General features: G+C 51.7%; 2 protein-coding genes across 2 annotated transcripts in view; both read right to left on the bottom strand.

Annotated features, from left to right (window-relative positions):
- The window catches only part of LOC123774191 (zinc finger protein 271-like), a 163894-nt gene that overhangs the window by 117975 nt on the left and 33468 nt on the right, over positions 1–12451 (bottom strand). The window lies entirely within an intron of this gene.
- Positions 7926–8390, bottom strand: LOC138356612 (uncharacterized). Its single transcript, XM_069312798.1, has one exon. It carries the CDS (start codon positions 8388–8390, stop codon positions 7926–7928), a length of 465 nt encoding a protein of 154 aa, XP_069168899.1.

Here is a 12451-nt window from a genome sequence, read left to right as displayed (position 1 = left end):
TAATTGCGTTCCAATTTAGTGCCACGCCAATGATTAAGTCAGCTGATGGCTGCTGCATGGATGATGTGTGAACACGGTCTGAACAAGTCCAGATGGGTGGGAAAAAATTGGTTCATTCCTTTGTATTGCAAAATATTTCGTGTATCAATCAGTGATTGTTAATATTTTCTCAATAATATTTTAGAGATGTGTTTTGTTTTACCCTGAACAGTGCAGGTAATGAATTTTTAATGTTATGACACGGGCTGTGGCGCCCAGGCCATAACAATGGAGATCGAGCCTTGTCACTGAGAGCTAGCCAAGACGAAATATTTTGAGCTCACCTATTCTCTGCTAATGATAGAATATACATTTGCAGAGATTAATATGTAGCTTTTGTTGAAAAAACTAGCGTTGAATGTAATGTAACGCCATTTTCTGGGTGAGACCCGGAGGCTCCCCAGAGCTTTACCAGGCTGATATGCTAATGTCAGACTTTGGCATCAGTCATATGTATGGAGTTCTAGGTTCTACCGGGGACCACGGCCAGAACCTGGCCCCCTCAGAGAGGTAAGAGGAGCAATGGCCTATAGAAACCCCCGTGTGGTTGGAAGCATTCTATGTCTGCCATCGACCGAGTCAAGCATCCAGAAAGGCAAGCATTCCAAAACAAACCCCTATTCTGGTTAAAAATGCTACCTAAAGCCAAACTAGTCGATAGAACTTCCCAAACAGAAAGCAAGCAAACTAGTATGACGTCACACGTCACCGCGCCACTGTCTGCGCAGCTCCCCCCCTCCCCAGGAGGGGGAGCCCCAGACCTCCCACGCCGGCTATCCACCCATCAGTTCTGAGGCTGGATGTCAAAACACGCGAAAACCGCCAACCGGAGGGAGGGAGGGTTGCCGGGGAACCTCCAGGTCTCACCCAGAAAATGCCGTTTCATTACATTCAACGCAGGTTTTCTGGGGGGGAGCCCCGTCGGCTCCCCGGAGCTAACTACCCACAGAGGAAGGTCAAAGGGACGGAACCAAGAGGCGGACACCACGCACCCCCACGGAAGCGAGACAACCGGCAGCAAACGCCAACCCAAGGCGCCACAGCCCCGAAAAGTCCCGGGAACAACACGAGAACAACGAGCAGCAAGGGCCCCATACGAACACCAAAGATTCATGCACGAATGACCGCAAGGACACGGCAGCGAGAGCAGCGAAGCCACGGGCATGGGGGGAAGAACACAGGCAGCTTAGCCGCAAGAACACGGCCGACAACTTGGGACACCATCACCCGCGAACCGGAAAGAACAGAACCGGATCAACGCAAAACGCGCCCCAGACACAGATGCCGTGGCACGCAAATAACAGCGGAGGGCCGCCACTGAACACAAAACACGACACACCCCTGGCCCGACCAACCAAGCACCAATAAACCAAGAACCCCTCCAGAACGCAGCAGCCCCACCCCGCGCCAGGAAAGATGGAGACTGCTGCCACCGAACAACCAAAACGCTAAAACCGAAGGAGCAAGAAAATTCAGTGACCCAACCTCCAGAGGCATATGCCAAAAAGAAAAAAAAGAGCCGACGAAAAAACAAACCGGAACCGAAGGGGCACTACCAACCGAGAAGAAGACAGAGCACGCTGACCAGAGACCAGGACAGTGCAAGCGGCGCACGAACAGGCCGGAGGTGAAATAATGCACGAGACAGCTTACTAACGGTGCAGAAGCAACACCAAGACCGAAAGCAAGCCGAAGCGGCTCCACCAGCGCCACACGAAAAAAGGCGACAGTATGTGGCACGACGACGGCCCCCAACCCCCACCAGAAAACCAAGCCGACGCTAACAAGAGCAGCCACCTAAGAAGAGACAGGAAATGGAAGGACCATCAAAATACCCCATACTGCCACCAAGAGAAGTACGCAGGTGGGACACCTACCACGAAGCCACCTGACCACCAACCGGAGGCGAGACTGCGAGGCGGAACGTAAGCAGCCCCGACAAGGCCCCTTCGAGCCCAGCAAAAGGCGGAGCCGTGGGAAGATCTCGGGCGCGCCCACCAAAACCCAGGCGGCACAAGGAGATGGAACGTCTACCGAACAGAAAAACTCCACAAAGCGAGTAAGCCCGCCAGGAGTTCAGAAACGACGGGTCCGACGCGAGACATCGCAAGACCCCGAAAAGCCAACTGGCAGGGCAAGCTAGGAAAGCGAAGAAGGCGGAAGGGTTGCCGCCAGAAACAGTACCCGAACCAAGGGGTACGAGCAACTGCAACAGACCGAGACAAAGAAGCACACCACAGGACACAGGCTGGAAGAACGCCCAAGAAGCCAAGGAACGCACGCAGAACACCCCTGCAGCAGAGGAGGAAACAAGGGAATGCACCGGAACATTAGGGAGCCGGTCGGCCGAGCGGACAGCACGCTGGACTTGTGATCCTGTGGTCCCGGGTTCGATCCCAGGAGCCGGCGAGAAACAATGGGCAGAGTTTCTTTCACCCTATGCCCCTGTTACCTAGCAGTAAAATAGGTACCTGGGTGTTAGTCAGCTGTAACGGGCTGCTTCCTGGGGGTGGAGGCCTGGTCGAGGACTGGGCCGCGGGGGACACTAAAGCCCCAAAATCCTCTCAAGAATCCTCTCAAGATAACAAGGAAATGACGCGGTGGAAACCGACCACCCTCCCCCCAACACAGCAGCAAGTGCAGGCAAAACCGATCAAAGGAGATGCCAGGAAAACGACTAGGGAGAGGCAGGATGAAAGAGCTGAAGCACAAATCCCAGGAAACAACCAGGGGTGGACAATCAGACAGGGACAGAAAAAACCCATGCACATGAGAGGGCCAAACCAGGGACCCGAAGACCACGAAAAACAACAAGCAAACCCCCATACGCGAAACCCTAGGCACAAAACAGCAGCAAAGTGCCACACCACAACCAGACACAGGAACAAGGACACGCCACTGCAAACACGTTACCAATGCACACGTGCAGCAGCAATACCTGCTGGATGGGGTACTGGGTTCTCATTCACACCCCAAGCCCGGCCCGAGGCTAGGCTAGACCGGCCAGAGGGTGACCCACCAGGCAGCTGCTTGGAGCGGCCCGCAGGCCCACATATCCCCACAACCAGGATGGGCCGGAACTTCTATGCAAAAACAGGCTAGTGTGCCCTGGAAGTCCACAGACGTACCGGCAATATGGCGTATGCCCGCAAGTAGGTCGTGTAACAACCGCAGACCTCTGATAGTTATACAGTGTTCCCCGATTGTGTCTATAGCACCACTGCACTCCACTGGTACTATCCCGCAAGTTCTTCCAGATAGGCGGGACCCAAGAGCCAGAGCTCAAACCCTGCAAGCACAACCAGGAGAGCCCTACCAGGTGAGTACATAACCAGCACCACAACCCACACACCTCATAACACGAAAAAAGGTGGGTCCCCTGAATGACTCTAGCATGGGTTGGACATGCACATTAGTGGGACTGGAAGGGTTGAAAAAGGGACAGTCACTGGTGTGCGAACGGTCTCAGTCGTACAGAAATATACCTAAACAAAGACAGGTATATAAATAACTCCGCATCCAGCGCCCAGCCAAAAGATGCCAGACTGCAGAAACTCACCTGTCGAACGGAGGCACGAACGTGACCTGACCCAACAGTGCCCAGAAGATCCTGGGAGCACCGCCAGGTGAAGAAGCCAGAGCCGGACCCGCAGGAGAGCAGGATAGAGGCGAAGGAGGCGGCCCACACCCATGACACAGGGAAAACCTCGGCATCCTCCCCACAGCTGGAAACCAGGACACCCCCGGAGCGAAGGGGCACATACCGCAGCATAGGAGAAGAGCGAGAGGCGAAGCACCTGAGAAAAAAGGACGCAAAACACCAGCACTGAAACACACCGCCCAGACCAAAACAAACTCCACAGCGCATGCGCATGACGCGCTGGCCGAACCGCACAACCCGCCCTGCGGGAAGGCACCAACCAGGACTACTGCACCAGAAAAGTAGCCAAAAAAGGAAGCAGGAACAACAAAACCGGCCAACAGGGCCACAAGTAGCCCAACAGGGCCACAAGTAGCCCAACAGGGCCACAAGTAGCCCAACAGGGCCACAAGTAGCCCAACAGGGCCACAAGTAGCCCAACAGGGCCACAAGTAGCCCAACAGGGCCACAAGTAGCCCAACAGGGCCACAAGTAGCCCAACAGGGCCACAAGTAGCCCAACAGGGCCACAAGTAGCCCAACAGGGCCACAAGTAGCCCAACAGGGCCACAAGTAGCCCAACAGGGCCACAAGTAGCCCAACAGGGCCACAAGTAGCCCAACAGGGCCACAAGTAGCCCAACAGGGCCACAAGTAGCCCAACAGGGCCACAAGTAGCCCAACAGGGCCACAAGTAGCCCAACAGGGCCACAAGTAGCCCAACAGGGCCACAAGTAGCCCAACAGGGCCACAAGTAGCCCAACAGGGCCACAAGTAGCCCAACAGGGCCACAAGTAGCCCAACAGGGCCACAAGTAGCCCAACAGGGCCACAAGTAGCCCAACAGGGCCACAAGTAGCCCAACAGGGCCACAAGTAGCCCAACAGGGCCACAAGTAGCCCAACAGGGCCACAAGTAGCCCAACAGGGCCACAAGTAGCCCAACAGGGCCACAAGTAGCCCAACAGGGCCACAAGTAGCCCAACAGGGCCACAAGTAGCCCAACAGGGCCACAAGTAGCCCAACAGGGCCACAAGGAGCCCAACAGGGCCACAAGGAGCCCAACAGGGCCACAAGGAGCCCAACAGGGCCACAAGGAGCCCAACAGGGCCACAAGGAGCCCAACAGGGCCACAAGGAGCCCAACAGGGCCACAAGCAGCCCAACAGGGCCACAAGCAGCCCAACAGGGCCACAAGCAGCCCAACAGGGCCACAAGCAGCCCAACAGGGCCACAAGCAGCCCAACAGGGCCACAAGCAGCCCAACAGGGCCACAAGCAGCCCAACTGGCCCACAAGCAGCCCAACTGGCCCACAAGCAGCCCAACAGGGCCACAAGCAGCCCAACTGGGCCACAAGCAGCCCAACAGGGCCACAAGCAGCCCAACTGGGCCACAAGCAGCCCAACAGGGCCACAAGCAGCCCAACAGGGCCACAAGCAGCCCAACTGGCCCACAAGCAGCCCAACAGGGCCACAAGCAGCCCAACTGGCCCACAAGCAGCCCAACTGGCCCACAAGCAGCCCAACTGGCCCACAAGCAGCCCAACTGGCCCACAAGCAGCCCAACTGGCCCACAAGCAGCCCAACTGGCCCACAAGCAGCCCAACTGGCCCACAAGCAGCCCAACAGGGCCACAAGCAGCCCAACTGGGCCACAAGTAGCCCAACTGGGCCACAAGTAGCCCAACAGGGCCACAAGCAGCCCAACTGGCCCACAAGCAGCCCAACTGGCCCACAAGCAGCCCAACTGGCCCACAAGCAGCCCAACTGGCCCACAAGCAGCCCAACCGGGCTACAAGTAGCCCAAAACGCTGACCCGGATGAAGAGCCGACAGACGTTCCAATTATGCGGGAAGTAGCAAAAACCTTCCGGAACCCTCGAGAACACAGAAGCCAACACTAATCCCGAAGGCACACAAAGGCGCAGGCGCACCCGAGACCAGAAGTCATGCAGAACCCCAAGAACAGGGAAACATGAAGAAACCGACCCCAAAAAAAGGGGGGGAGGGAAAAAGCATCCACCCACAGGATGGAACCAACCGACTCAAAGGCCAAGGAACCGAGCCTGGGGAGGGGCCGACGCCCAACAGCACGTACAGCGAGTGAGGAGGAAAGACCCCACTCTGTGTAACCACAAGCCCCACCTAGAGGGGGAGAAAAAAAAACCATGGGGTCCTACGGGGCCAAGCCCCCAAGTCAGCCCCTCCCCAGCCCCGGGAACTTACACGACAGGCCCCGGGGCCGAGCCGTCCCCCCAAATCCCCGGTCGTACCAGAAAACCGGGGCAGCCGGGAAAACACTAAGGGAGCCCACTGGCAGACTCTTACAACACGGCTGGAGGAACAGGCTCAAATGCCCCCGTCATCACCCCGGAAGGGGAATTCCCTGAGACTGCCTGAGTCTCAACACCATCAAACCCCACCCCGATCCTACAGACGGTAAGGAACCAGATGCAGGCAGGAAGGGGGATCCAGGGGAAAGACAAGGGGGCGTGGAAGGAACCGAAGCAATCAACACCCCCAAGTCCCAACACGAACCAAAACAGGACAGCCCCAGGGCTCCCAGGGAGTAAACAACGAGAGCGTTGCCACCACCAAGGCTCAAAGTGCAACGCCCCTGCCGCCCGCACCCGCTTAGTCAGCACAACTGGGTAACCGAGCCACAACGAGCAACAAAACTCGCAGGACTCCGGGTCGAAGGTGTCACTGACCTCACAGGCAGCAGACGGAGGCACCCAGAGACAAGGGGTGAGAGCAACCCTCAAACTCGCTGGAAGCGAGGGGGGACTCTGGGGTCACATCCATCGGACCCGCTCGCCCCCAGGAGTTTCCCAGGGTCCCGAGCGTTTACTATAAGAGGACTTGCGCTCAGGTAATCCCGGGCAGGGTACTGCTAACCGGCGCCCAAAGCTACCAAACAACTTTCTAAGAGCTGAACCCCCGGGACGTGTACACTCACGGGGACCTAGCAGGGGGGTACCACCAGAAAATACTCAGAACACAAGGGACACAAGGGGCAAGAACGAAGGCAGACCCCCCACCAGGTAGATAAACAAAAAGAAAAAGAAAACCCCCGCAGGAGGACAGCGTACCCAAGCGGAACAGAGCCGGCCGCCATAATTGGTAAAGACAAGCTGCACAGTACCCTGCGCCCCACCAGTGCAAAACTGCCCCTTACCCTAAGGCGAACAAGGGAGACAGAACACCCGAGCATACAAAGAGCGGCAGAAAACCAAGCAGTAAATGGCCTAGCAGGAGCAGGACCCAAGGAACTTGTGGAAGGTGGCCCCAAGGGCAATATTTAAAGGGCACCTAGGGAAGGGAACCCTAGACGCATGCAGCCCAAGTACTGGAGACTCACTCCCGGCTCACGCACCACCTAGAAGACAGACACCACACTCTAGGTACAGTGCTGAAACAACTACTGGAGCCGAAGCACATAACCGGCGCCGATAGCATCAGCCGAAGAACTGATGGGTGGATAGCCGGCGTGGGAGGTCTGGGGCTCCCCCTTCCCCCTCCCGGGGAGGGGGGAGCTGCGCAGACAGCGGCGCGGTGACGTCATACTAGTTTGCTTGTTTTCTGTTGGGGAGTTCTATCCACTAGTTCAGCTTTAGGTAGCAATTTTAACCAGAATAGGGGTTTGTTTTGGAATGCTTACCTTTCTGGATGCTTGACCCAGTCAATGGCAGACATAGAATGCTTCCAACCACACGGGGGTTTCTATAGGCCATTGCTCCCCTTGCCTCTCTGAGGGGCCCAGGTTCTGGCCGTGGTCCCCGGTAGGCCCTAGAACTCCATACACATGACTGATGCCAAAGTCTGACATTAGCATATCAGCCTGGTAAAGCTCCGGGAAGCTAACGGGGCTCCCCCCAGAAAACACAATTATTATGTTGAAATACTATAATAAAATTGGTAAATTGACTTACTTTTAATGAAGCTGAAGATTACGAAGCTGTGAAGATTACATCATTCTCTGCAGTGCTTGTTTTATATTGTTCAGTACTGTATACAGGGTACATACAGTATGTACACTTATTTTCATGGAATTCACTTCACACAACAGTTAGCCTTACTACTAATTCACACGAGTTCTAATTCTAATTCACAATTGAAAATTATTTCTACTGTATATTTACACTGTACAGTATCTTTTTGTCAAGGCATAAATAATCATTACACTTACAATACTGTACTCTATCAACACTTTTTACACTAATTTATATGCCTTTCAATCATATTTTATATCGTTAGTGGAGGCTACATGACTTTTGATGGGAATTTAGCATCAGCGGGTGCAATATGGCTTGCAGAACATTCGTTGCTAGCAGATGCTCTATGACTTGTCGATGGGAATTCAGCATCGGCGGGTGCAGCATATCTTGCAGAGCATTCGTTGCCGGCGGAGGCTGCACAACTTGTTGATAGAAATTCAGCATCGGCGGGTGCAGCATAGCTTGCAGAGCATTCGTTGCTGATGGAGGCTGTATGACTTGTCGATGGGAATTCAGCATCGGCGGGTGCAGCATATCTTGCAGAGCATTCGTTGCCGGCGGAGGCTGCACAACTTGTCGATGGGAATTCAGCATCGGCGGGTGCAGCATAGCTTCCAGAGCATTCGTTGCTGGTGGAGGCTGCATGACTTGTTGATGGGAATTCAGCATCGGCGGGTGCAGCATGGCTTGTAGGGCACTCGTTGCCAGCGGATGCTGCATGACTTGTTGAATTCCCAGTGGGTGCTTTCACGAACCATTGAAATCATGAATTTATCTATTTTTGTCTGAATCTGATTTTCTCTGGCTAATATTCCGAGACATTCCTCTCAGCCTCGCGAGTTCACAGTAAACAATGCGGTCACATGGCCAGGTGCAGTACATTCTAGGTCCGTGGGGAAAAAAAATACCTATTGCCTATACTATAAAAGGTATTTAACCCTTAACCCTTTAACACTTTCGCGCTTTAGATTAGAGATAACTCGTCGCCGTTTTCTCTTACGATTCCGCATAACAGCCTACTTTTCTCATCCATCGAAAAAATATTTCTATAAATTCCATTTTTTAACCGAAATGGATGGGGATACTTTTGTTTTGTAGAGAATTTATTTGCAAATGTTTTGGTACCAGAATGAATATTATATCACATAAACTTCTATGAGTAAAAAAAAAATACAACAAGTATGTTTGGGGGTGTGGCGAGCGTGTGGCAGTGGGTTCCCTTTAGCCGTTGATATATCCAACACGTGGGAAATATTTGTATGTGTTATGTATATGTCTGTGTAGGGAATTTTACTGCAATCACTGTCATACAAATTATAAAATGTTTCAACAAGTATAAACATGACAAACATCAAACGAATGAAAACAATGCGTTCGTTTCTGCCGCGAACGCATACTGAGCGACGTGGTTCTATATTTGGTGCTTCTCTTACACATGCTTTGTACAAATGTTATACATTTCATCTTATAGAAAATTTTATTGCGAACACATTGGTATAAAAAAGAAATACGTACATAGAAAAGTAGGGTCAGGAAACGTATAAACTTTCCAAGCATGATTTCCCCCCTGTGTTTTCGCCAGTGCGCTCGCGGCTAACTACTCTCCACTTCACACACTCTTGCGGGTGGGCAATTACCTATATTAAACATTCATATGCATATGTCCGTGTAGAGAATTCTATTGTGATTCCAATGATACCAAAATTAGCGATGTAGGACAACTGTAGGCTTCGCAACCATTAAGTGAGTGGAAACATTTTGTTGCTGTTTGGCGCTCTCGGCGAGTGATCTGCATAGTTTTTTATTTGGTGTTGATACTCCTTATGCTTGGGCGGCATTTTATAGGTATGCTCTTATAGACAATTTCATTGCGAACACAGTGATACCAAATTTAAATACGTGCGCCTTCAGTTATTGTCAGGACAGTCAAAAGAGTGTACACTTTTCGGTCTTACTGCGTAGGCGCGCGAAGTGCCGAAAGCATCTGGGGTATTTTTTTTTTGAGCGCCGAGAGCGCGAAAGTGTTAACTGCGCAACGCGCCTGCAGGCCCAGGCTTAGGGTGCGCAACGCGCCTGCAGGCCCAGGCTTAGGGTGCGCAACGCGCCTGCAGGCCCAGGCTTAGGGTGCGCAACGCGCCTGCAGGCCCAGGCTTAGGGTGCGCAACGCGCCCCCGGGTGTTTTTATTTTTCATGTTCCATTCAAAACTCCCGCGGCTACATGGGGTTCACATCAGCTTCCTCAGGGGTCTTGTAAACAGACGCCATCTTAAAAAAAATCATGGTCCACATTGCCGGGTGTCACAGCATCAGTAATGAGTGAGCAACCAAGGCTGGCGCTCGCAGCATGAGCGCACAGCACTGCTGTTCAGCGTCTGACCACAGCATTGCCTAATATTGTCAAAATATATATATAATCTGTTTTATTTAGCCATGATAGTATTATAGAAGAGCCCGAGTGTGATAATGACTGGGTACAATGTTCAAATATCAGTGATTCAATGCTGTTCACGATGTTCACAGAGTTAGCCACAGCACCACAGCATTATTTCATCCATCTACGAATCTTCAAACGACTTTTTAGGTTCCTTTTCAAAATAAACTTGTGGTCAATTATTCATTTACAGGTATTAGCGACCAGGACTGTGGTTATAATGAGCGTTGTGCGTAGGAAGGAGAAATTTTGGTGAGGGAGGGAGGAAGGAAGAGAATTGAGGTAGCCTCAACGTCAGGGAGCCGGTCGGCCGAGCGGACAGCACACTGGACTTGTGATCCTGTGGTCCTGGGTTCGATCCCAGGCGCCGGCGAGAAACACTGGGCAGAGTTTCTTTCACCCTATGCCCCTGTTACCTAGCAGTAAAATAGGTACCTGGGTGTTAGTCAGCTGTCACATGCTGCTTCCTGGGGGTGGAGGCCTGGTCGAGGACCGGGCCGCGGACACTAAAAAAAAGCCCCGAAATCATCTCAAGATAACCTCAAGATAGCCTCACTGTGTGGCAGTAACTCTTGTTTTGCTCACCATACTGGGTTCGTGGTTCGCTATGGGGAACACACATGTACATGGGTATATACAGTGTGTGTGAATAGTGTAATAACAGCACCAGGAGTATGTTGTGAGGAGCTATTTTGGTGAGGGAGATGACGTCGTAATCGTGGCGTCATCTGCTGTGTGATTTGTCATGTAGTGTATGGTGGCCACTATACTGTTTGGACACAATACCGGCTTACTTGCATAGCTCTGGTAAATAAAACATGTAGATAGGTATATATATAACATGTGTAAATTGTGTAATAAATACAATAACAGTATGGTGGGAGGAGCAATGTTGGCGAGTAAGATGTTGGAGTGAGGGAGGGCTGGCTGGGTGTGGCTGCTCACACTCGCGGTGTTCTGAGTGTGTTGATGGTGAATGTATATAGTGTGTGGCAGTGTAGAGTGTGTACATATGTTGTAAATATACATAAATGAACATGAAATATTGGTGTGAATAACTGTATGATTTGGAGGAGTAATGATGGTGAATACAATGCTGGAGGGAGGGCTGGCTGGGTGTGGCTGCTCACACTCGCGGTGTTCTGAATGTGTTGATGGTGAATGTATATAGTGTGTGACAGTGTATAGTCTGTAAATAGATTGTATATATACATAAATTAGCATGATACATGGTAAATATGTGCAACATGTGTACACAAGTGTCATACACGTAACACACTGTCTTCAGACAGTACAGATATTTTACTGCCATAATATAGTGTACGTGTTCATTATACATAGGATTAGCATGTAAAAACAAATAAAATGTATTTGGAACTGTGCGCAAAAATATGCAAAAATATATTCACGGCAACTCACGCGCCCCACCAGCCCCGGGTGCATACTGCTCTGGCAAACGGGGAATTATGACGTCACGGCCCACCTTTCGGACCCCATAGCAACCAAAGTAAGTACAATTTCGAACTTGCGTTGCTATACCCATATACAGGGAGGGGTTTTTGACACTTTCCGAGGAAAAAAATACTTTTCTCAAGGTTTCATTTTCTGCGCGCTGGGGGGATGTCATATTTATAAGCCGCGCAGTTAAAGGGTTAACCCTCAAACCGCGCATATCATATATAAATGATATCAGTGACAAAACCGAAACCGCGCACATCATTTATATATGATTTCGTGTCTAGCGCTATAATTTAACGCCCCGCCTGGGATAGGGGCAGCTATAGTACAGCCACGACCGATAGTTGCCAGATGCCACCTAGAAAAAAAATCCAGGCCAACATTCTTGGGTGTTAGAGCGTCAGTACTGAGCAAGCCACCAAGGCTGGTGCACGCAGCACGAGCTCACAGCACCGCTGTTCAGCTTGTGACCACAGCATTGCCTACATATACCATAATATAAATGATACTGCTATTATTTAGCAGTGATAGTATTAATGAAGCCCCCCTAACTGTGATAAAACTGACCAGGATTCTGATAATAGCAGGATTGTGGTGATATTTAGCGCTGTGCTCCAAGGAGGGAGGAGTAAGGCTGTGGGAGGGAGGGTTGTGGCATCGTTTTCTGACTGTGTGTGGCCACCATTTATTGACTGCACTCACCATACCAGCTTAGTGGTTCGATATGGTGAACACAAATGTAGATACTTATATATAACGTGTGTATAGTGTGAGATAACAGCGAGAGGAGTAGGTTGGGAGCCGCCATTTTGGTGAGGGAGGAGCGTCGTCTGCACGACTTGGCATGTTGTTTACTGATGGCCACTATGGTCTTTGGGCACCATACCAGCTA

The sequence above is a fragment of the Procambarus clarkii genome, chromosome 73 (genome assembly GCF_040958095.1).
Source record: "Procambarus clarkii isolate CNS0578487 chromosome 73, FALCON_Pclarkii_2.0, whole genome shotgun sequence".
Classification (NCBI taxonomy): domain Eukaryota; kingdom Metazoa; phylum Arthropoda; class Malacostraca; order Decapoda; family Cambaridae; genus Procambarus; species Procambarus clarkii.
Note: the sequence above shows the minus strand (reverse complement) of the source record. Positions and strands in the feature narration are given on the sequence as shown.